Source organism: Scardinius erythrophthalmus (assembly GCF_964197995.2).
Source record: "Scardinius erythrophthalmus genome assembly, chromosome: 20".
NCBI classification, from domain to species: domain Eukaryota; kingdom Metazoa; phylum Chordata; class Actinopteri; order Cypriniformes; family Leuciscidae; genus Scardinius; species Scardinius erythrophthalmus.
This window is the reverse complement of record NC_138240.1, coordinates 14946941-14971013: the sequence shown is the minus strand read 5'-3', so window position 1 is coordinate 14971013 and position 24073 is coordinate 14946941. Positions and strand designations below refer to the sequence as shown.

Sequence of the window (24073 nt, the reverse complement as noted above, 5' to 3'; positions counted from 1 at the left end):
ATGCAATAAATGTAAAGCAATATGAACTCTTAAACCTAAATAACTTAATCTTAACTTGTTTTCTGCGAGTGCAAAATGCAGAAATTATACCCTGAAGTGTATGACCAGCTGCTGAGATAACACTTCATAAGCTCTTACGACAACACTATAATGCAGCTTCTGAAATCAATGACCAGGGTGGGAAGAACAAACAGGGTCAGGGTAGTTAGTCACCCTCTTGCTGATAGATAGGTGGAAGTACTAAAGTCCAGATTGTTATCGGAAACCTCTAACATGAAGAATAAAAGATAGACACACCCAGGCATTCAAAACACACAAACAATACAGGAAAGACAGGAAAACAATACCAAAGCATTTTCTCTGAATGACAGCCAGTAGCTGGTGTGTATTCTTAATATGTGACGGGACCTAAACATGTAACATATAACTCTAAATAAAGAAAAAGGATTAAAACTCAAAAAAGGTCAAGTAGAAAAGCAATTACTACTGCAGTGAATTCATTTTTATTTAATTTTCCTGCACCTTAAGAAATATATAGTGCAATCTTTTTTTTCTGAAAAGGAAAAGACAATTATTCATGTTACTTTCATGGTAGCCATTTTCACACAAATTATTCAGGCCCTTTATTAGTTAATTCTCGAAAAATGATTTTGGCTTAGTAAAGGCCACGAAGACCTTCTCAGATACAGCACATCTTGGTTGAGAGAGACAACACGCTAACTGCCTGAAAAAACTACAGTTCTCTTTTTCAAGGTTTTGTTTCGTATGTCTGCAATGTGAAAAAGGTTCACGCTCAATATTGAGTTTGAGATGACGCAAAAACATTATTGCAACTTGTGTCCTATTAAATTAACAACAGGCAACTTAGCAGTTAGGACTAGGAGCAGCACAAACAGGTTCTTTGACACCCTGTCAGATATTGCAGGTTGTTGTGCGAGTGAGACTCTGAGTCCTTAAAACAGCAGACGGCTCTGTTCCTCTCTGATTATCCTGCTTAAAACAAAGAGTACACTATCCTCCAGACAGACAAGCTATACACTTGCACTTAGACACACACTTCTTTTATACTTCAATTCATTTCACTTTATTTTACAGTACATCTTTTCTATTAGTAACTAGGGTGCTGTTTCTGTTGTTGTTTTTTTGCTTTTCAGAGATACCAGACATAAAGTGCCTTTAACAGCCTGAGGCAAATCAGAAATGCTTTTTTGTGCATTCAAGCAAGGGGTTTTGTAGATAGGCCATGTGGTTGAAGGGATGGTGGTGTTCTAGTTTAGTGCCAAAGTCTGGCGGAAGCTGAAACTGAAACAGCTGAAACTGCTTATGAAACTTTTAACTACTCTTTACCCAAAACCAGTTGTGATCATGTATCTAAATTCTCACAGAAACCAACAATATATATGATGAAGTATGCAAATCTAAGACACATCAAATCCATCCAAACTTCTGCATGATACATTTTGCCAGTTCTGCAGGGATGTGTAGATATTTTCTTGACAGCATGACGCAAAGTAAGAAAGGTCATGGTGGGATGGTCTATATGCTTCAACTGTTCAAAGTCAAACATGCCCCGACATGCTCTTGATTCCTCAGATCACTGAAGCTCTGCTGTGGAACAATACGTGTCTAACGCAGAACCCATCCCACTATCGTGATTGGATGTGCTGACGACTATCTGAGCTAATTAACTGCTCTACCTGAACTGGATGAATACAAACTTGTACTTTGCAGGGCTCTACAGTGCATTTGCGACCAAAATTTTCGGTGCGCGACCATGAAAAGATATTTAGGCGCACTTGTGCGACTGAGCGATCGAAGCTAAAAACTACAACTCCCAAATGCCCTTACAAGTACGTTACATATCAACAGTGACGTTTCACACTTTTAATGCCAGTCAACCAAACGGCGCGGAATAAGTTGAGGCTACTGTGGCGTTGAAATTGTCTTGTGTTGGGATGAATAGTATCACATTTTAATTTAAAAGTTCTGTCTCAAATGAGGCAGAACAGAGTAGCTTTGAACAAAAAGAACAAGATGTTGGTGCTGTTGTTCCTTGTAAGAAGCAGAAAATATCAGTGACAGGTAACGTTAAAAAGTACAGGTTCCAAAAAGAATAGCTAGACGATTTTCTGAGGCTACAATACGAGCAAGATAAAGATGTTATGCTGTGCAAATACTGCAAAGAAGCCGATGCAGAATTAGCAGGGCCAACAATGTTTGTTAGCGGACATTCACACTTCAAGCGAGAATTGCTATTGAAGCACGTCAATTCCAGCGTCATTTACACTTCAGGGACATATTCATTAACAGGTCGCAACCTAATAATCCCCCAGATGTTTTTGGCCTATGATGTACCGGTACTAACAATAACTGTGAAAATAATCTACTCGGGTGTTGTCAAATACGTGTCAATATCTGAAACGATTCCAATACTCCTTTTCTGCAGTATACACCGATATCAGCTGTACATTCTCAATCTCTCTACTTTCCGACGGCGAATTGAAAGTTTGACACACACCTGCTTACTCTTATAAAACCGTTTCATTCACTCAGTGGTTGAATAATGTTGGTGTTACAGGGCCTGAATTTTGTGGGGTTGTGGGTATTACAATTGCACATAATTTTACTCATTCCTACAGGTTTCGCAATCACCACAAAAGAGCGCACACCACTGATCTATAGAAGAGGGGCATACATAAAGCCGCCTCTAAGGGCGCTTTCACACTTGGTTCCATTGCCTGTTCCGAACCCGAGTTCGATTGCTCCCCCCTCCCCCTGCCCCCGATGGACTGTGTTCACATTATATTATTTGTATCCAAACCATGGTACGCTTGCGTCATCAAGCTGGCAGCTGCAGCTGGCACGTAATCGTGTTGCTTGGTAACTAGGGCTGCACGATTTGGGGAAAATGTCATATTGCGATAATAGAGGTCAATATTGCGATTGCGATATGCAATATAATAAACAAATGGTTTCATGAGTCAACTTGCTTGGTTCTGAAGGAAAATAAATGCACATACAGATTAGTGATAATCTGCCTAAAGAAAAAAAGTTCTTTAGTCAAGAGCAGTGAGTGTTTTTCTCTGTTCACTTTGTTCTTTGATTAACTTTAGCGACAGATATAATTATTGGCTACTGTGTACTGTCCCTTTAAGACCAGCCGCTGCTGTCAGACGCGGATCTCATACGCGCCTCATTCTCTCACGAGTCACAACTCTTCACGTTCATCATTATTATCTTATGTTATGAAGATACTCGACAAAAAGACATTTTGGCATAATTGTGCGTGTTGTTCGTTCAAGCTCGAAAGAGAACTGTATTCTGCCGCGCGTCTATCTGTGGGTCGTGTGTATGTGTGTTTGTGTGTGTGTCAGGAGGACATTCACTGACACCGCGTTCTTTTTTGTCTTATCGCGCATGAATGGTTTAAAAGCATTTGCATGAATAAGAGCGGGATCATGTAACACTAGCCAAAGGATGCCAAAGATTAACAGATGCTGCGTTAATTGCGTTAACAGCGCTAATTTGTTTATTTAATATAAATCGCAGCATTTTGCGTCATATAATCGCGTAGGCTTGACATCGCGATATAATTAATCGTGCAGCACTATTGGTAACCGCTATGAATGAAAAAGCATCAAAATGGATAGAATTGCTCGCTTCACTTTTGTTCTTTTTTGAACCTTTGGTTTTGTTTTCAAAGAAAAGATACAGAAACACATTTGTGTCTGTCTGCCGCAAAAGTACTAAAATCATCAATCCCGCTTTTCGTCAAGGTAAGTGTATACACACACACACACACGAACACCATCTTATACGTCTTCAATAGCGGTTCACTTTCGCGATTTGGTACGATTGCGTTCATATCAGCAGCGAACCGTACTGGAGTTCACATGAATCGTACCCCAGACCACCCTTTTAAGCGGACTCGAGTACGGTTCGCCGGTGCGCACCCGAGTTCAGAAGACAGCGTTCACATCATCCAAACGAACCGAACTCTGACGTCATTCGAACCCAGGTTCGCCCTCAAACAGCTCACAAGTACCAAATTGACTTCTTTTTCGCGGCTAATTGCGCTAACCCGTAAGACATTTGTTTATCTTCAGACCACAAATAAAAATCTTTTTAATTAATCTGAGAGTTTTCTGTTCCTCCATTAACAGCCTACGCGACTAACCCTTTCAAGCCCCAGAAAGGTAGACATCATAAAAACATCATTAAGATAAATCCATGTGACTCCAGTGGTTTAACCTCAAAGGTTTAACCTTATGAAGCGATGTGAGTGCTTTGCTTGTGCAAAAATCATAATTTACCACTTCATTTAAAAAATATTAATCTCTGTCCAACTCAACAACATCTGCTCTCACGTCAAGAACACGCATGCCGTGACTCGTGGTGCTCTAGTGAATGCGTGTTGGAGATTAATTTTCAAGGTATCGAAATGAAATTAAAAACTTGTGACAACACTATAACAATAACAACAACTTTCTTGGTAACTACAACACTTGCACTTGAAAAGCCACTCAAGCTTTTTCTTAATTTACCAACCTTTCAAATCTGACAGCTCGTCAGCTTCCCACAAAATTGTGAGATATGAAACTGGCTGCACACTTCAGAATCTCGTTTGACGCAGTGGGTCATTGTGTATTGTTTGCCTACTAAATGCACATACTTGCAAATTAAAAGTTGTCTCTAAAATGTCATCTAGCCTACATGCTTTAGTCCAACCAAATATGGTAAATATTCTGTCATACTATAATTTGTCATACTGATTGTTGCATTCAATATAGCAGTGAAGTATGCATATTAGGATGTGGAAAGAGAATGATGTACCTGCTCAAAGTCAAACCACTGAAAGAGCACATAAACCTTCAAACTCACTGATCTGAAATCAGATTTAACACACAGCTGGCATTGATTTTCCCTTTCCGTTTTGTAAGAGGATGTGAAAAACAATTACAGAATTAAATATTAAACGATCAGCGTAAACAAGACATAATCCACACAGACACAGGTGTCTGACACACTGCATATCATGTGGTTTGAAGAAATATGATTAGGCCTAAGTGATTTAGGAATGTGTAACAAACAATCCCTGTATCCATTTCCACACCTCTTCCTCACTCTTCTCAATGGTCCAGATTTCTCTCAATGACTTCTTTTTAAGAATGTTTTAATTCACAAATGATGACTTAAATGTCTCCCGGTGAAATCTGCCTGCTTTTGCAGCTGCTCGCTCTGCACTGCATGAAAGGAAAGAGGGGCTTGCTTTGATGTGCGCGAGCGCACCTCTCTCCATTATGAAAAATCCGTTAGCATTCTCAATGGCCATCCCGCATCCATTCATACAAGCAATTCATACAGCAAGAATGGGCTAACAACGCTAGACCGATCACACACCACAGCCGTCTCTATTCAAGAACAGAAATGCATAAATATTAATGCAAATCTATTAAGCGTGCATACTATCCCATCTTAATTTTGCATGCATTCTGGGGATGCCTTGTGCGGGCGCCACTTGTCACTCTGTCAATCAAGCGCTTGGATGAGAGCTCGAGCGAGTGCCATGGAAACAGCCTAGATAAGGCTGTTCCTCACGTTACCCATCTCAAGGGAGATCTGACACCCTTGTTAGCCGTGCAAACACGGTATACACTAAAACATACTCAAGCAGCGATATCTTCATCTTTTACAGGTAATAAAGAGGCACTCACGCTCAAAGTCTGAGTCATCGTCCTCGTCATCGTCGTCGCCGTTCGACTCTGTCTGCATCGGTTCGCCATCAAACATCACTCCCTTCCCCCCGGTTTTGGCGGTGGCGACCCCGGACCCGTCCTGGTTCCTGGTGTCCCGCAGACGGGTGAAATACTGCACGGCAAACTCCACCAGGTCCGGCGGCCTCTGGCGCAGCACCTCCACGGTGTAGCCTTGGAGCAGCTCCGTCAGACCGACTGGAATCTCAATACTCATGGCTAAACAGTAGTAGAAGGTTTGTGCAGATATTTTAACCTGTTCTAAATGGCTCCTGAACTATGGTACAAAAATATAAATCAAGTATCTCCCGTATCAGTGCATGCACCGGGTTGCTGCGCAAGAAGCTCGCGAGGGACTTAGTTAATTTTGGTAGCAAAGGTCAGCTGAAACAAGCCCAACACATAAGATTCTTCGGGGGGTTTGTTTCCCAAGGTTGGAGTTAATCAGGCCGAGTAGTAGAAAATAAAGGCTGACAGCTCTGTTTCCTCCTGCTTTTGCTCAATAACGTTAGATCTCTTGGCTAGGAATACCGTACTGTGCGTTGAACCAGTAACTATAAATTAAAATCGCTTCGCTATTGTGTCGTATGGAACAAAATAAGCGATGAATAAGAGTCAAAAAGTGCGGTTAATAAGATTAGAAGCTGATTAAACCCAGGCTGGGAGTTAGCGATGTAGCTATCGGAGTTAGCAGACGAGGCCTTGCTTTTGCACAACGCGTGATTAGTTTGTATGATTGACGTTTTGTTGTCTAATACCTTAATAACGGATATGCACGAGAGAAGAAGCCAATCGTGTGAAAGAAAAAACTCAATGTGTCAATTCAGAGAGCTGCTGAAATGTTGTATGACAGCTCTGTCTGTCTATATCACCAGCGCACAGATCCGCGTCTCTCTTGTCCGTTATTTCTCCTAGAATCCACTGTTTTCGGTAGTTCTAAACACGGAAGGTGAATTAGAGGAGTGTGGGTAACTGGCTCTACCGGGGAGGTAGCTGTGTCGTCGCCGGGGACTCGGTAAGGAGCGAGGCCGCGCCGGGGTGAGTGTGCAGGCGGCCCGGCACTGACAGGGACACCCGGTGAACCGGACAGGAGGGAGACAGTTTAGGCCTTCTAGTCTTCGGAAATCGGACAAGTGTCAGCTGTCACCAGAAAGCACGAAAAGGCGCCCACGGAGACGACGACACCGGCACTCGAGCGCCTCCAAGCACGAAACTGCTATGAAAATCCTCGGTAAACTCCAACCGCTGAGAGCTGCGGATTTTCTTGTCGCCTGTCGTTGTCAGAGTCGCGGTCCGGAATGGATATGTTTCTGGACGTCGAATAAAACTAATTTCGCCATGAATGAGCTGAAATATTCTCGTTTTTTCCAGTAAGAAAGAACAGAACGTTGGTGCCTCCTGACAAGGCGCGGATACTCTCTCCTGTTCCACCGCGAGCCGCTGAGCCTCGGGGGCGCGGTCAGAGTTCGAGAGCGAGCGTCAAGCTCTGATGGACTTCGAAAATGGCCAATCGCAGAGCAGCATGAGACTGAAGCTCCACCCCTTTTGAAGCGTGTGTGAGAGATTTAGGAAGTGGGTGAAGAGGCTGTAGTGGGGGGTTCAGGGCCAAATTCTGAACTCAAGCAAAGCTGAGAGCTGAGAAATATACGGAAGCACTCTCTGTAACAGAAGTGAATGAAAAAGAACAAAAGTATCGATAAAGCCCGATGGAACTGTTTAATTTACACGAATCTTCGGACTTGAGTCATGAATTCTATAAATGCGTTATATATGCAACCATAAAACGTAAAATATAAATTTTTATTATCGAAAGTAAAAGGTGATTGTTTGATTTAGGCTACTTTGAAAACAAGGCAAAGCTACAATCTAACGGTGTCGATTCCTAGAAGGGCTCCATGACAAAAAAAAAAAAAAAAAAATTCTCAGGCGAACAATTCAAGAGAGAAGGAGTTCCCTGTCAGTAAATATAGAGCAGTTGATCTATTCCTATTCTCGGGTCTCCTCCATTCAGGTCGCAGGTAAAGCCGTTACCATGGCCACACAGAACCTACCTTTAAATCCTCCAGTTCTTTTCCTCGAGGAACCCCTGCGCCCCCTGCCGGGCAAAAACATAACTCATAATAGCTCAATAGTTCTTAACGGGGTTGATCATTCTGTCATTTACTCAGCATCATAACCTGATTTTTTTTTTCTTCAGTCACTGTGGAACACAAAAGGACATGCGACAGTATAAAAGTAAATGGTGACTGACCCTCCTTTTATCATGACTTTTAAACTCATACGCAGATTAAGGAAAAAGACGTAGTGTTGTGTTAGGACAGAACATAGTCCACAGAAAAGAGGAATGTTAGTCATTCAAAAAATCTACTTCTAAATCTCTTCTCCATGTTTGTTTATTCAATATTCATCGTACTTTCAGCTGTGTTTAACACATTTGGCCATGTTTAAATAAAAATAAAAACGGGAAAAAGTCTTAGAGAAACTAGGACAGATGTGCACCATGGGGAACATTGAGTAGATGCATGACTTCAAATGACAGATTTCTAGAACAAATCGGAGTGGTTTCTAAAAAAGATCTTTATAGTGAATTTTCACTGGAGACTATGTAAACTATTTTTTCCAGGCATAATTAGTTCTGGCACTCAAATCTGAAAGACACAGCCACAAATCTCTGGTGTATTGAATAAAAGTGGCTTTTAACAAGCTTGGGGATTTTTGGTGCCTTAGCCTGAGGGGCTTAACCATAACTCATGACCATATGACCCAAGTCATGGCACGTCTTTGTAAATCTATGATAAATGAAATGCACACATGCATGCAATCACTCCAGTCAATCAATCAATTCATTAATCAATCAATCAACAAACAAATAAAAATAAATCTTTCTCAGACAAATGAACAAAGTAGAGTCCAGAGTGCTGGGATCATTTTGAAAAGTAATAAATCCACATAAGCCATATATCATTTAGCATTTCAAATTTATTATTTTATAGAATTTACAATTGAGAGACTATTAACTGGCCATATTGATTATTATTTAAATCACATTATATCTTTGATTTCTGTGTTTAATATATTACAGCATTTATGCAAGCATTCAGAACATTTTTTATATTAAATGTGCCATTTACTAGGACAGTGCAACTGTAGGAGAGAATTTTAGATGTCATAGTAAAGGCAAGCAACTCAAATGGACAGTTCTTCAAATCCAAATGAATAATGCGTTATTGCCCAATGTAAAGATAATGTCCTTGAGAATATTAGCCGTGCTCCAAGCACTTCCACCTTAGGAAACAGTCAAAGTCACAGAGGATTATCAGTGATAAAGATTTAGTTCTTCTACAAACTCTCATAAGATGTGTTACATATCATGTACATGTGATGAGATCCATTTCAAATGATTGAGAGACAATATACTTTACGTGTGAAACAGACATCCATATATAGCTTCTCTCTACATATTCTCCCTCCAAAACCCATACACAAACATGCACACTATTTACAATCTTGTGCAGGCATTTCAGTTCTGTTCATGTCACGGATAGCAGTCAGTTTCCTTCTGATCTTAGTCAGAGCTCTAAATGACAATCTATAAAATTCAGCTAGAGAAAGTTTTTGCGTGTATAGCTTCCATTAAAAATGTGCCACATTCAGTGCTAAAAAAAACCCTTCATTGATCCACATTCATTGATAAAATGCCTTTGAGGATAACAGGGAAATCTCTGTAACAAAACTCCCCTTTGTCAGAATCAAAACAGTCGTGTTAATTGTTAAGCTGGTGTCAACGACTGACCTTTTACAATTTCATATTGTTTAGAGCTACAAACCCCATGAGAACCCTGAGGCGTACAATGAGGTCAAAAGCTATAGTGAACATACTATAATATCAACGGTAACATATTAATTTAGTAACGTAACACTTGTAAATACAAAGGAATTAGATATTACAATTCCAGAGCCCATAAGGAAGAATCAGCTGCAAATAGGTTTCGTATTCAGTAAATGCAGCTGCAGAACAGAAAGTTCTTGGCAGGAACTTTGAAACAGTCAAACCACCAAAAAAAACTCATAAAAGCCAAAAAAACTTTTCTAATTCTTCTTAATGTGGCTATATATAGTGTATATGTGGGAATCTGTGGGATCTCCTGCATAGATTGTCTAATTGATCTCTCCGAGAGCAATTTTAAAATTGCCCAGCAGACATTTTGCTCTCTCAATGTCTCAGAGCATTACCATATTCGCATTCTGTAGGTTCAGTTTGTTTTTCTGCCAAGCCATAGGCAATGGTTGAGTTGCCTTGGTAACTGTGTTCAAAGCAGGATGCAGTACTGCTGTTGTCCAGCGGGGGCAGCACTGCATCTCTAATGAGCAGTGGACATCACAAAGAGCAAATTGCAGCTGTTATATTACAGTGGCAACACACGCCATGCCCTGTAGTGCTGATACCTTTGAAGTTTGAACATAAACTCCCACAGAACCCTTACTGGCCCTTCTAAAGCGTAATTGGAGCTTAAGGTCAAAGGTCACTAACTATTACTAATGACCTCTTACATCACCTAGGTAATTTTAATGAGGGTAGTTTTGTTGGCATGTAGTGCAATCAGACATCCCTTAGTCAGTAGAGATGAAAGAATTGATAGAGAGCGGGGCTTAGGCAAGTGTGCATGCGGTGATTGACAGCTAAGACCCATGAGGGCTGGGGAGTCTCTCCAGGATCCAGGTGCTCACCTCCTTTAAGACAGACTCAACTGTGTCAGGTAAGTCATGATGCAGGGCATGGTAGGCTTCTTCATATACCTGTTCATCATAGAAACACAGACAGATTTTGTGAGTTAGTATGCACTAGGCAAGGCTTATAGGAATTTTGAAACATGGAGGGGGAGATGTGTGGTTTTTATTACAGTACAGAATGTGCATCTGGATCAGGTTATTCTGTGATATCCGAAACATCTACTGCCACAACAACAGCTCAGACCGTTTTCACAAGTCAAACCTCTAGTTCAAAGGGATAGTTCCTGCATCAATTACTCACCCTCATGTCATTCCAAACCTGTATGACTTTCTTTCTACTGTGGTATGCTTTTGTCCATAACATGAAAGTCAGTGACAAAACACCAAGACATTATTTTTGTGCGTTTTCCACAGAGGAAAGTCAAGGTTTGGATAGATATTGAGGGTGAGTAAAAGATGACAGAATGTTCATTCTTGCATTTATTTGGCCAATGTTTATGCACGTTTGATTCACCTTCAGTTTTTTATCAGTGCTCTTGACCTCATTATACATCAGATGAGAGCCTCTGATGTCACAAAGCTTGTCGGCGTCGCCATGGAGAATAAAGAAGGGCCACGTGATGTTGGGTAATTCTCTCTCAATGCGAGTAGCCGCATCCATCAGCTGCATTCCGAATGAGACGCGCAGCCCTCCGTGATAATTTAGCTCATCTGTGTCATATGCCTCCACCTAATGAGGAGATGTAGGATTTCAAACATGATCTTAAAAGCAGTAACTCATTTCTCAAGATTATACTCAATAAACAGGGAACAATAAACCATAGAATAAACATAAAAGTTCTTGAACAATTCAAATGAAATTTATTGTACTGTAAGATGTTTATGTTGTCTACCATGACTGAATAAATGGGTCAATTTAACAGTATTCCAGGGCCAAGCTATGAAGAAAATTACATTCATGTGTGTTTTCATCACTATGTACCATATGTGGCTCACTCTGAAAGAGTAGGTTTACTGTGTAAATACTGTTTCAAAAGCTGACATAACATGACAACATTGCCAGATTGTCTACTTAACCCTATTCAAACACTAACTGTCAGTGTGAAATTTACACACATACACATTTCCCTACTTCTACAGAAGACCTTTCGCATACATTCCTGTACCTGTTTGGGATCCCGTGAGACCCATCTTGACTCGATCGAGCCGAGAGAGAGTTTTGGAGTCAAACGGTTTAGAATTTTTGCCAGGAAAACCTGCAAAGGATCCAAGAACACACGGATGATTTACTTCAGAGACCTGAACATCTAAAAGCAGCAGTATTTACATATTGAAAATTCTTCATAGAAACATTCTCAGATTTAGAAATGAAACAGCTAGTAAAAATGACAATGTTCACATCGTATTGAATAAACATACCGTTGCCCAAAAGGTATCTGGACACCTAATATCTGTTCCATAAGTCACATTTTTCATTATTTTAAAAAAGCAAAATATTTCTCAAAAATGTGTGTATTTTATATGATAAAACAATAGTTACTCGTCAAAATTAAGACAAAGGCTATACATTCGGTTACATGCAATTTATAACATGTTTTGTTCATAGGTGAAATGAGATGGGAACTGATTTCATCCATGCACTTAAAAAACTTAATTAAATGCCATTACAGAGAGGCAGAGATTGATTGAATAGATGAAAGCACTGAGCTTTACTGCAGTTATTTGACAGCTGACATTTGAAAGCTATTGTTATTTGATTGCATATAACCGTCTGACTGCAGGGGGCAGCAGATCTAATTTACAGCCTCACGTTTCGGTTGTGAAAGATATTAAATGCAAACAATTGGGAAGAAAGAATCATTTTCCATCACTGTAGTGTGTTTAGTGACTTTTTACCTTAAAGGGTGTAGCAGATTCAGCGTTCATTTGAACCATGGGGGCAATGAGAACCACACCAGCAAAATCCTGCGGCCTCTCGCATGCGGTCAGAATGGAAATGGCCCCTCCCTGTAGTAAAACAAACAGACCCATTCATGTTATTGAAAACAGCAAACTACACTAGTTTAGTTGTAGATCACTTAGTACTTCTAAATAAAAAGATATATACATTTAACAGCACTCAAAGTTGGTATAAAATATTATGGCAAAATAATATAAAAACCATAATATGCTTAATTTTAGGTGTCTTGTATACATAAAAATATATAGCTGCCTATATAAAAGTTTGAAAACCCCTGCATTAATGATAAATATGACAATTTTACTTCCACACATGGGTAAATCTGAGTGAGAAGCCCCTAATTTGTAATTTTCTGATGCTCTGCTCCTCTGCTTTCTTCATCTTGCTTCTATTATGAACCTATCTATGAATATTCATGAGTAGAGGCCAGGATTCAAAAGAGGTGGAGAGATTAAAGAGCAGTTCCCACCACATTTCTAAGAGACTCCAATAATGGTCTGTTTTAAGTAACGCACACACTTTCAGTCTAGACATACAAACCCAAACACACACTCAGTTTAGACACACAAAACTACATGCACACTAACACTAAAGCTTCATCAGGAAAATAGGAGGTCTGCTTTGATTTGATTGTATGAGGTCATTGTTTTTTTTAATTAGAATTGATGCATCACTGGGAGGTAAAGCACACCGATCTGTACATGCCTTTCCTTTACACACACTGACACGCACACACGTTGTGTTTTCATGTTTTATGGGGACTTGTCATAGTTATTCTGTACAAACTGTATATTCTATCCCCTTACACTAACCCTAAACATCACAGAAAAAATTATAAGCTGTTCCTTATTCCTTATGTGGACCAAAAAATGTCCCCACAAGGACAAGGATTTTGGATATTGCTATCTTTGTGGGGACATTTTGTCCCCATAAGGTAGGGTTTTCCCAGGACATTCACACTATTATATGACACTGATCGTTTTCCTCTGTAAACGTGGTAGGAAAGCAAATGTTTATTCAGCCAGTAGCTTCAGTTCCTCAGGTCACAGAAAACGAAAACTCCCACGATCCCACGACTGGATGTAGCATTTCCTTATAGGAAGCTTTGTGTAAAAAATCATTTCATTTTCTTTAAAGACTTAAGGCTGTGGTTGATTATATAAGGACCAAACAGCCTGTTGTTACATAAGATAATAGATTAGCGAGAGAAAAAGGGGAAGAATTTGATAAAAGCCAAGGAAAGTGAGGGAGATGGAGAGCAGCAAAAACATATTTCATTATCGAGATTGAGAATCTGCTCTGAAAGAACAGGAGAGAGGTGCATTATGGGCATTAGCAGTAGATGAAGGATTTGTTACTTTACCAGAATGCCCATCACTACAACACAACTTTTTGCGATGTTCAAAAAAATACAGTGTAAAGATACATCCAGACACATTTCTAGTCTATATGGCTCATGAAGCTTCTTGAGGATGCAGCTGGTCTGTTTAATTAGGAACCATTGGGTAAAAACAAAAGCAAATAGCTTTCAGCTTGATTCTTGCTCATATTCAGTCATCAATGGTTTGGGTTTAACACACTGAACATGGGAAATGGAACAAAGCAAAAGCACACGGTTCTTCCTGTGGCCTCCACCCCATGAGTCACAGACAGTCTAAAATAGTTTACTTTGACTTTATCAACAGTTGTAGTTGGCTTTGAATAGTTATTAAACAGAGTGTTAAATGTTTGTACAGAAATTTCCAGAAAAAAAATATTTACATCTTTTTGATGATGTCTGCTTCTCGGAAAGAATTTTAATATAAACGTAGGAAACATGTAAATATGAATATGAGACCTTTGCACACTTGTAAGAATGCATACAAATTAGCTGAGGACTTGGCTGCTAAAATCGAGCTGCATGAATGCATGAATACAATTCAATGCAAATCAATATGGACTATAAAATATTAAAATGCCTAAAATCGTCTAGATAGCAAAATACAAGTGCGGTTTTCTTTCTCTTGCCTTAAAGTATAATCACTCTTATTGTTATTTCTTCTTCTTATTTTTATGTTATAGTTTATTACTTATCTCATTTATTTTGCATTGGTCAGCCACAGCTTGCACAATGAAAATTTGTTTGTCATGCTAATAAACAACATTAATTCAAAATGTATTTTACCATTGAGTGTCCAATGATGAAGACAGGCAGCTTGGGGTACCGGCCCTTCATAATGTCAATGTGCTGAAGGGAGTCTCTGATGTAAATCTGGAAGTTTTTGATATCCATTCTCTCACCTTCACTTTGCCCATGACCAACTGAGACAGAAAGAGAAAGAGAATATCTTTGTGTATCAGCTTTCCTTTTAAACAGGAGATAAAAGAGGACTGTCACTCACAAAATTATGCCAACAGCTCACAAAGAAGAGCTCAGGAATTTTTTTGACATGACATTTCATCAAATTAACATAAAATGAATAATGGAACAACAAAAAAAAAATTTATAGAATAGAAATTCGAAAAGCATGTGGTGTGTATATATATATATATATATATATATATATATAATGAGAGGTGAAACTGCTTGTTAGAGGAGCAGAGAGACAGAAAGAGATCAAGAAACATATAGAGAGAGACTGACTGTAATGATTTCTGTTTGTTGTATTTCAATAGAACCAATTACTCACACCGAGGCACCAGACAGTCAAATCACACACTCACAGAACCCCAACTGCTCATCACAAGGCGGCTTGCTGTCTCTCTGTGTGAATCATTAGTTACCATGGCACTGCCACAAAACCTCTTTAACATTCTGTACACATAGCACCTGCTATATTCTATATTCTCTTGTTTCATTTCATTTCTGTCATTTCTCAACTCCATCCCCCATTCTAAACCCAGGATGTCCATGACTCCATTCCCACAACATCTGTTATAAATGTCAAGAAAACAGGGTGGATGAATTACCAGGAATCAATAGTGGGAGTAAATACATTTTTCACCCCACGCTCTCACAGCCTCATAAAGAGCACGCCCTCCTACACCACCCAAAACACTGCTGTGCCGTTGCTAACCAACAAATCTGTATGTTGGGGATTTCAGCCATTTGATTAGGAGTCTGCCACTAACCGTGGTCGTGGGCGAACGCCAGAATGCCATGCTGGGTCAGACTGTGAGCAATGTCAGCATATCCTCCACAGTGCTCTCCTGCTCCATGGGCAACAAACACCAGCGCCCTGATGGAGGAAAAATGCAAATTATTGAATTGGGCTGGGAATCGTAAAGAATGGAACAGTTTCAGTTCAGATTCAATTCCAGTTGCTTAACACTTTCTTTAACAATTCTTTTAGCACTTAAGAAATAAACATCTGAAATGCAATTTAATTGCAAGATGAGGAGATAACTTCAGCAGTAAATAAATTTACAGCAAATGTGTTTTACAAACAAATGGATATTTACACAGACTTACACCGTTCTATGTGTTTGAACTCTTGACTCTCCTTGAGTTATTTTCATCGGGAATCAGACTACACTGGTGTCTCTGAATGTTTCTGAATCACTAAAAAGAACCGACCCAGAGTCAATCGCTCTGTAATTGAGCAACAATGGTCACGCTGTCTGTTTCAGGTTGTAGATTCAGTGGCACTGGCGCGGCGGGGTTGTCATGAGAAATCGGTTTCCCTACACTATCTGCTTTTAATTGTATGCTATATATTGCATAATAAACTTTCACTTGATAAAATGTTAATAAATAATAATAATAAACAAATAATTGAACCATTACATCAATCTTGAAATATTGAACTGATATTGAAGTAAGTAATATCACAACAATTAAAATCAGGCACTAAAGAGAGTACCCATTAAAAGTTCATTAAGCCAATGAGATCGCTTGGGGTCCTAATGGAGACCCGATTTCGATTTTCTCACGATTGTTAAGTAGTCTGCATCCGCATCGGTGGAAAATGTACGTGCAAGAACCGTTAATGAAAGCGAAAGTCATTACTGATATTATTCAGAACTGTTTCTCCGTTCCCAAAGTGAAATACAGACACATTCTAAGTCTCACACCAGAATAACAAAATACACTCTTTAGTATCTCACACCCAAAAACCTAGACAAAATAAGACAGAAAGAGATGAAGGAGGGAGATGGGGAATCTAGATGTATTAGGCCTACACTATTGCAGATTTGTTATGACCTCAAAGCAGCCTCTAATCAGTAACAAAAAGAGTCTTTGTAAATGTATAATGGGCTCACATGGTCTCAGAGGACTGGGAGTGCGTAGGTTTACTGCTATTTTCAGAATCTACTAATCTTTCAATTAATTTCCCTATCATACACAGAAATGTATTCACTAAAAAAAAAGCCACTCAATCTAAGAGCTGCTGGTGTGAGATAAAATGGAAACGTTTGTGTGTGTCATGATCATCTTCAGATTAAAAAGTTTTAGTCCTTGAACCCTGGGAATGGAGTTTGCGAGGCAGACAGAGAGACTACTGTGTGTATTTGCTATGTGTGTGTGTGTGTGTGCACGTCTTTGGAATTCCGAAACAGATCTACAAAGCAACAAACATCAGAAGCAGAATAGAGATAAATAGATAATGAAAAATTCTGTGTGCCTGTACAGTTTTGGCTACGCTTGCGAGGGCCGAATTTGTGTGTGTATTTTGGCGTTGCACTGGCAGCTGTATAAATATCCATGTTTGGTAAAGGAATTCTTTTCCAAATGTCATTAGACACTAGAATGAAACACGGTGACTGGCATGACCCAATTTATCAGACTGTGTAAGAGTGTGTTTCACTTCGCTTTGCATGGGTTCAATACCCAGATTATCTATTGAGCGATCTGTCAATCATTACTGGGGTCATACAATGCGCTACTGTGGTCTTTTCAACTTTCACCCACTTTCTGTTTCTCTGGTTGCATCTGGCGGCATCAGCACTGGACATGAACATGTAAGCGACTGTAAAGGGACAGTATGAGATGATGTCTGGACTGTGAGCAGAGGCATTCTTTTGAATGCTAAGCCAACCGCTGAATTCGTTGTAAACAGTTTGTTACTTCAGCTGCTCACATCTGTCATTACAGTTATTTTAAGTGGAAGTTCAACTTCCAACAGACAACCTTACTACGTTTATGTTTACTTTCAAAGGTTGGTTTGGTGTAGATGTCACCTGGGTGCGAGAAGGTCCACAAGAAATTTGAGAGGGAAAAAAAAAGGTTTTATAAAATGTACTTTTAGGCCTGTCAATGCATGTTCAATTAAGATAAATTAAATATTTTTAACATAATGATGTTTTCATTTAATCACTTTTACCAGATAGAATTACAATATAAATGCCTAATTTAAAGGGTTAGTTCGCCCAAAAATGAAAAATACTCACCCTCAAGCCATAGGTGTATATGACTTTCTCCTTTCAGCCAAACACAATCAGAGTTTTATTAAAAATATCCTGGCTCTTCCAAGCTTTATAATTGTGAATAGTAGGTTACTATTATACTAGAGGTTAATGAGGGCCTTCTTAAGCAAAGAAATTAGTTTTTGTCAGAAAAATATCCATAATTATAACTTTATAAACGGTAATCTCTAGCTTCCGGTAACGTCCGTCCGGCGTGCAATATTTTTTTTCCCAGGAGGGTAGGGGAAGACTCATTAATATTCATTAGGGAAGTCATCACTGATTGGTCTTTACCCCAGTGACGGGTAGGTTTAGGGGCGGGGTTGGGGTAGGTCATCACATAGACCCCAGTGACGGGTAGGTTTAGGGGCGGGGTTAGGGGTAGGTCATCAGACCAATCAGTGATGACTTCCCTAATGAATATTAATGAGTCTTCCCCTACCATCCTGGGAAAAAAAATATCGCGTCCGGCGTTCACGACAGAGCCGAGTAAGATCCGGTGTATGACGTAGGATGTAGGAGTAGCGTAAGCTTAGTTAAGAGTAGACAAGCAGTTCAAACAAATAGAGCTGGGCAACAAACTCAAGCATTTCTCGACATTTCTCTTTAAAAATTCTCGTTTTAGACTAATAATTCGTGAGCAGTGTTTTGTTTTGCTCTATCCTCTGCGCTTCAGCGTTTGTCAATAGCCTACATCATGTGTTGGGTCAGAATTCATTCTTCGGCTAGAAATCGACTTGGATACGGAAGCCAGTGGCAACATCCGAAATCGCATACTTCCCTATTATACAGTATATTAGGCGTATAAAAAACAGTATGTATATAAAACAGTATGTGACAAAAAAAAAATATGTCCAAATTCACAGTACTCATAAAAGAGTAGGCAAAAAGTATCCGGATGACCTTCTTCTGGCAAGATTCTGAAGTATGCATATGATAGACACTTTAATATCCCATGAGGCCACGGGTGAGGATATGTGAATGGCAGTGGAGCGACGCTGGTTGGTCACATGAGAATGACAACATGGCAAATATAGTGCGTCCAGATTTCATTCATACAGAACATACTTTTTTAGCAGTCATGAAGTAATTAATAATTCAAAATAAGTACCTACTCAAGAGAGTATACGATTTTGGACGCAGCTTTGATTCGAGTTTATAAAATTATAAATATGGATATTTTTATTACAAAAACCCATCGCTTCGCTTCAGAAGGACTTTATTAACCCCATGGAGCCGTAAGGAGGATTACTTTTATGATGGATGAATGCGCTTTTTTTGGGCTTCAAATCTATTCACTCCCATTATAAAGCTTGGAAGAGCCAGGATATTTTTTAATATAACTCCAATTGTGTTTGGCTGAAAGAAGAAAATCATACACTTAGGATGGCTTGAGGGTAAGTAAATGATGGGATCATTTTTATTTTGGGGTGAACTAATAACCCTTTAATATCGGCTTTTAATAAAATTTTTTTAACAATTTTATAATTTTGTTGAATTATAATATCACACACACAACCTTCAATTTCTTCTCTGCATTTTTTCCTCTTCTCTAGCTTGCTTCCTAATATACAGGGTGGGCCATTTATATGGATACACCGTAATAACATGGGAATGGTTGGTGATATTAAAGTCCTGTTTGTGGCACATTAGTATATGTCATGGTCACCACCCATCTTGAGGAGTTTGCCCCCTCACATATACTAATGTGCCACAAACAGGACTTTAATATCACCAACCATTCCCATGTTATTACGGTGTATCCATATAAATGGCCCACCCCGTAGTTTTCAAATAAACCTGGCATTGTATATAATGAATATTTTTGGCTCTTCAACAAATTGATTTTGTTCTTTTGTAAGTCGCTTTGCGTGATAAATGCATAAATGTAAATGTAATAATAAATTTTAGATTAATATTTAGATTAATATTTTACTCACAGGGTTACTGGCATCAAAAAGTTTGAAAAAAGCTGATATAAACTATATAAACTGTCTTCCAAGAGCAGTGTCTAAACATTATCTTGTCAAGTGGGATTCAAATTTTCATTATTTGACCTCATTTGGACGCTGTTACATAAAATAAAACAACACATATTGGATCAGTTTATTGCCGAATGATGCAAAGCATCCGGTATTTTCCGTGCTGTAGAGCCGATGAGATGTTTCTGAACAGCTAGTAAAAAGGGGATCCTGACAGCGTTCCTTCAGATGTTTGATATAGTTATGTCTGATGGCTGCAGATGTTATTTGCACTGAATCGATCACATTCAGTCATGGGAAATGCTACAACTTCCACATTCCAAAACAAAATATTTGTGGTTTTATAACATTTAACTGAGGATCACATGGTTTGTGGTTTACCAGTTCACTCTTATTATATACACATGAACACGTACAGATACACACACACACACTCTCTCTCGTCATATACACTCACACGCATTAGAGATCAAATTAGTCTGAGAGAGGGAAAGAGGTAGTAACTATGGTAACGGCATGCTCCCCTGGGCTACACTAAGGCCACTTCAGGGTGAATAGCTGATGGCAAAACAACAGCTCTGTAACAGAGAGTTTAACCTGTTTGACTTGCATGACACAAACACACACACACACACATAAAACTGCCTGTATGAATGTGTGCAGTAAGATACGGAAGCATCAGACAAAACCACATTCTCAATATATGACCTATTTTACAATTACTTAGAACCACAGCTGATGATGACACTAGTAGAAAAGTGTACTGGAGCAGATCTGTACTGTGAGAGAGTGTGTGTGTCTATAAGTGGTCATAAAGAGGCCATGAGCAGGGGCTTTCAACTCAAATTCTGCATGGAAACCAAGACATTTTCTTCAGCATTCACCGCATAGATGAGTGGGCCCCTCTCTCGTTCACTTTAACCAGATGAGTTATTCAGGACAGTACAGTCTTTTAACAAGACAGTGTTTATGAGAAACTGGCTTTGCATCACTTGAAAACCAGGGTGAGTGAAAGCAGGCACTGCCTGTATGATATAAATTCTCAATTAAGTAAACATATTATTATTAACAAGTCTGTCAATTTCATGTCAGCAGGGCAGAGCCCACGAGGAACCGACTGGACATGTAAAATAAAACAGCTTTTTCTAGAAGACTGATATGTCTGGAGTCTTCATTTAATGTCAGTTTACATTATTTACAATGTAATTTCTCCAAAGTGCTGTTCATTTTTCAGTGGGATAGAAAGCAACCAATGTAGCCCAGTTCATGTGTATATTACTTGTATGAGCCGATTCTTGTTCTGATTAATTAAAAAAAAGACTCAGGCTTCTTCTGAAATCGCATATACTCTCTGAGTAGGTCATTCTTTTAAGTAAGTACTAAATTAGTGAATACTTAAAAAGTCCAGAATGTAATCTGGACATACTACATTCTTCATGTTGTCACATGACCTACAGTGTCAGTCACAATTCCTCTCCTGTGGCCTCATGGGATAGTAAAGTGTCCACTGGATGCAGACTTCAGAATCTCGCCAGAATAGCAAGTCATCCGGGTAGCCTACTTTGTCCCTACTATGAATACTGAGAATTCGGACATTCTGAATTCACTGATTTAACTCACAAATTGCAAGACAAGTTATCACTATTTCTTCATGTTTGTTAAGTGCGTTTTTCATGAAACTTAAATCAGAAACATTAGCCTGCCGACTTCTTCATCTGTCAAATTAAAGATGCATTTGCAACAGCATTTATTTTTGTCATAAATCATTTTTAATTTTAATAAAAAGGCATACTGAATTATTTAGTGAGTTTATGTGTGAGCTATTCAGAGAGAGAGAGAGAGCGAGAGAATTTACAAGATACTTCCCTCGTCTATTTCCTCGGTTACCAACTTAGACATCACGTGAGTGGGCCAACAGTTCTTTTATCTTGTGATAAAAGAGAAGTTCTGCGGGAAACCGCAGGTCAACCAACTGTTAACAGTTTAGCCTAAACCTGCGCTGTTATAGCCTATTTGTAGAATGCGTGTTGCGTTTTAAATGAACTGTTTAGATGCGTGAAGGAATTGCAAGTTAAAAAAAAGCTCCGTTAGGAAACCTCCGTGAACGCTTATCAGCCTCTCGTCCCGCTCTACCGGAGACCGTAACGGAGGGGTCATTCGCTTTGTCCCAGGAGGCCTGACCTAATCTCTGTGTCTGTGTTGTCATGTTTCGCACTTACCTCGGCGGACTGTCGGGCTCCCAGTAACGGCAGAACAAGTGCAGTCCGTCGGCGTTGACGATGTGCGGCAGTTCGGTGTAAGGGACACCTTGTGGTGACCGACGAGTCCCTTCGGGTTCCGGCATGTCCCCGCTTAGGGCTGAGTCTGAAATAAACAGACGGAGCGCTGTCAGAAGCTCATTGCTCTACCAGTATGAAACAGCGGCGACTAACAGGCAGGTGGTTAACATATGCATTCCGGGAATTTCATTCATGTGGTGCACCGCACCGCACAGCGACCGGCAGAGTGTTTACAATTACATTCGCTGACGTCAGGACCGGAGAGATAACACGGACTGTCCTGACCCCTTCGCAATATTGGTACATGCACGCGCGCGCGCTTTGAAATGGACCGACGCTTCAAAGAAAGTCTTTTGTCATCGCGTTGAGCAGTTTTCTGTAGTGTACACATAAGCAAAAATAGCACGCGCACTGCGGCGGAACTGTTGTGACTGACAGCGTGTCAAGAGGGACAGAATGAGAAGCTGCCAATGAATCGACCTGCCAATTAATTCGAGCCAATCTATATTTGGGTCGATGGAGAATCGAGGCCAGCACTGACTTATTTATATAGACCTCCAGACAAATATGACAATCTCTCAGCCCGGAGAAACACTCCGTGCGTTATCATAAATAGTTCTCGACCAATATAAGCTGCCGTTTTTGCTAACGAGAAGATAGAGAACATTGTTAAGTGTTTAGCTAACCATGCAGAACCTATATTAGCCTATTAATTTTGACACAATAATGATGACTAAATAGGCTATGTGCAGTGACACAATAAAAACATAACGTTGTGAATATTCTAATAGCTATAGGCTATTTATTAATGTCGTTATATTTACGTTTGCCATATCTTAATGGCCTTTTTATTCACATTTATTTTCACAGCTCATCTATTTTTATGTCTCAATAGCCTACTAAGTTCAAACTGTAACGAGTTTCTCAGCTGACTAGTGTAAATATTGTAAAAATGTCACCAAACCGATTATCTGTCATAGGCTTCTTATGATAATAATTAATATGAATTATTAATGCCTTTATATTTGCACAACATCCATTTGCCATCTAAATTGGCTTTTTTTTCTCTCTCTCTCTCTCTCTCTCTTTTTGCAAATGTTCCACAGCTGACTGAGTGTATAGCCTAAATATCCGTAAAATGTTACCATATAGAATATCATCAACAGTAGCCTACTCTTTTTAAGTGTAGGCTAATTTCTTTCTGTTTTTGGTTATAGCCTACTGTATACATAACAAATATAATTGATCATACATTTAAGTTTGGAGAACAATTGGATGATATAAAACAAATCTGTTTTCATCCCTAAACACACAGTTGCTTTAAGGAATGTGAATCCGCGTGACTCGGTGCGCGGCTCTGATCAAGTCTGTTGCCTATTTAATAGGCTATACTTGGCAAAGGTAACTTCCCCCAGTATTTAATGTAGAAACATTTACTAGATATTAAACAAGTCCAACCAGGCACTTACCTGAACCTGCTACAGACGGAATGCTGGAGACAGAAATCAAGTCAGCTTTTCCAGTCAGTGGTCCGGTATACCGGAGCCGATGGTTGACAGCGGCGCTCAGTCTGCTGCTGTTTCTCGCACTGGGCTCAACTCTAACTCGGATCCGCACACCAACAGATGCTGAGCGGCCGCCTGATGGGTGGAGAATGAAGGAAAGGGGAGCTGTGTGAGAACCCGCCAGCTCACACACGCGCACACACACACAGAGAAACTCTCTCTCTCTCTCTCTCTCTCTCTCTCTCTCTCTCTCTCTCTCTCTCACGCACGCTTCTTTTCCTTTCGTTACTTACAGCTAAATGAGACTGATTACTCATTCATCTTTGTGTCAACTGTCTTTCAATAAATCTATGAGCTAAGATTAAAATATGGGACTGTTCTGTTTATATATATATATATATATATATATATATATATATATATATATATATATATATATATACATACATACAAGACTTGATGTCGTATAGGCTACTGA

General features: G+C 39.5%; 2 protein-coding genes across 5 annotated transcripts in view; both read right to left on the bottom strand.

The window, feature by feature from the left end:
* prkar2aa (protein kinase, cAMP-dependent, regulatory, type II, alpha A) overlaps nucleotides 1-24073 on the bottom strand; it is a 118695-nt gene that overhangs the window by 12563 nt on the left and 82059 nt on the right. The window contains exons 1-2 of one of the 4 annotated variants that reach the window (XM_081349946.1): nucleotides 6736-7248; nucleotides 5715-5972 (exon numbers count right to left, since the gene is read on the bottom strand). The exons of 1 other annotated variant lie outside the window; for it this stretch is intronic. In XM_081349946.1, the coding sequence (XP_081206072.1) occupies nucleotides 5715-5970 (256 nt within the window). In that variant the 5' untranslated portion in view covers nucleotides 5971-5972; nucleotides 6736-7248. Of the gene's footprint in view, nucleotides 1-5714; nucleotides 7273-24073 lie in introns of those variants that run through there. 2 more of the 4 variants (XM_081349945.1, XM_081349944.1) reach the window with 2 other exon arrangements.
* Nucleotides 8714-23718, bottom strand: LOC308680149 (monoglyceride lipase-like). Its single transcript, XM_081348099.1, has 8 exons — nucleotides 23560-23718; nucleotides 22031-22175; nucleotides 15556-15662; nucleotides 14609-14745; nucleotides 12381-12491; nucleotides 11651-11740; nucleotides 10999-11214; nucleotides 8714-10550 (listed from the first exon to the last, which is right to left on the bottom strand). The coding sequence occupies exons 2-8, from the start codon at nucleotides 22153-22155 to the stop codon at nucleotides 10434-10436; spliced, it is 903 nt and encodes a 300-aa protein (XP_081204225.1). The 5' UTR covers nucleotides 22156-22175; nucleotides 23560-23718; the 3' UTR covers nucleotides 8714-10433.

What these genes read in the sequence shown, in the direction of transcription:
- LOC308680149 (XM_081348099.1), bottom strand. Translation starts at nt 22,155, where the DNA reads ATGCCGGAACCCGAAGGGACTCGTCGGTCACCACAAGGTGTCCCTTAC. An exon ending in GAGCCCGACAGTCCGCCGAG is followed by an intron (nt 15,663 to 22,030) that starts GTAAGTGCGAAA and finishes TTCCTCCATCAG; the next exon opens with GGCGCTGGTGTTTGTTGCCC. An exon ending in AATCTGCTACACCCTTTAAG is followed by an intron (nt 11,741 to 12,380) that starts GTAAAAAGTCAC and finishes GATCCTTTGCAG; the next exon opens with GTTTTCCTGGCAAAAATTCT.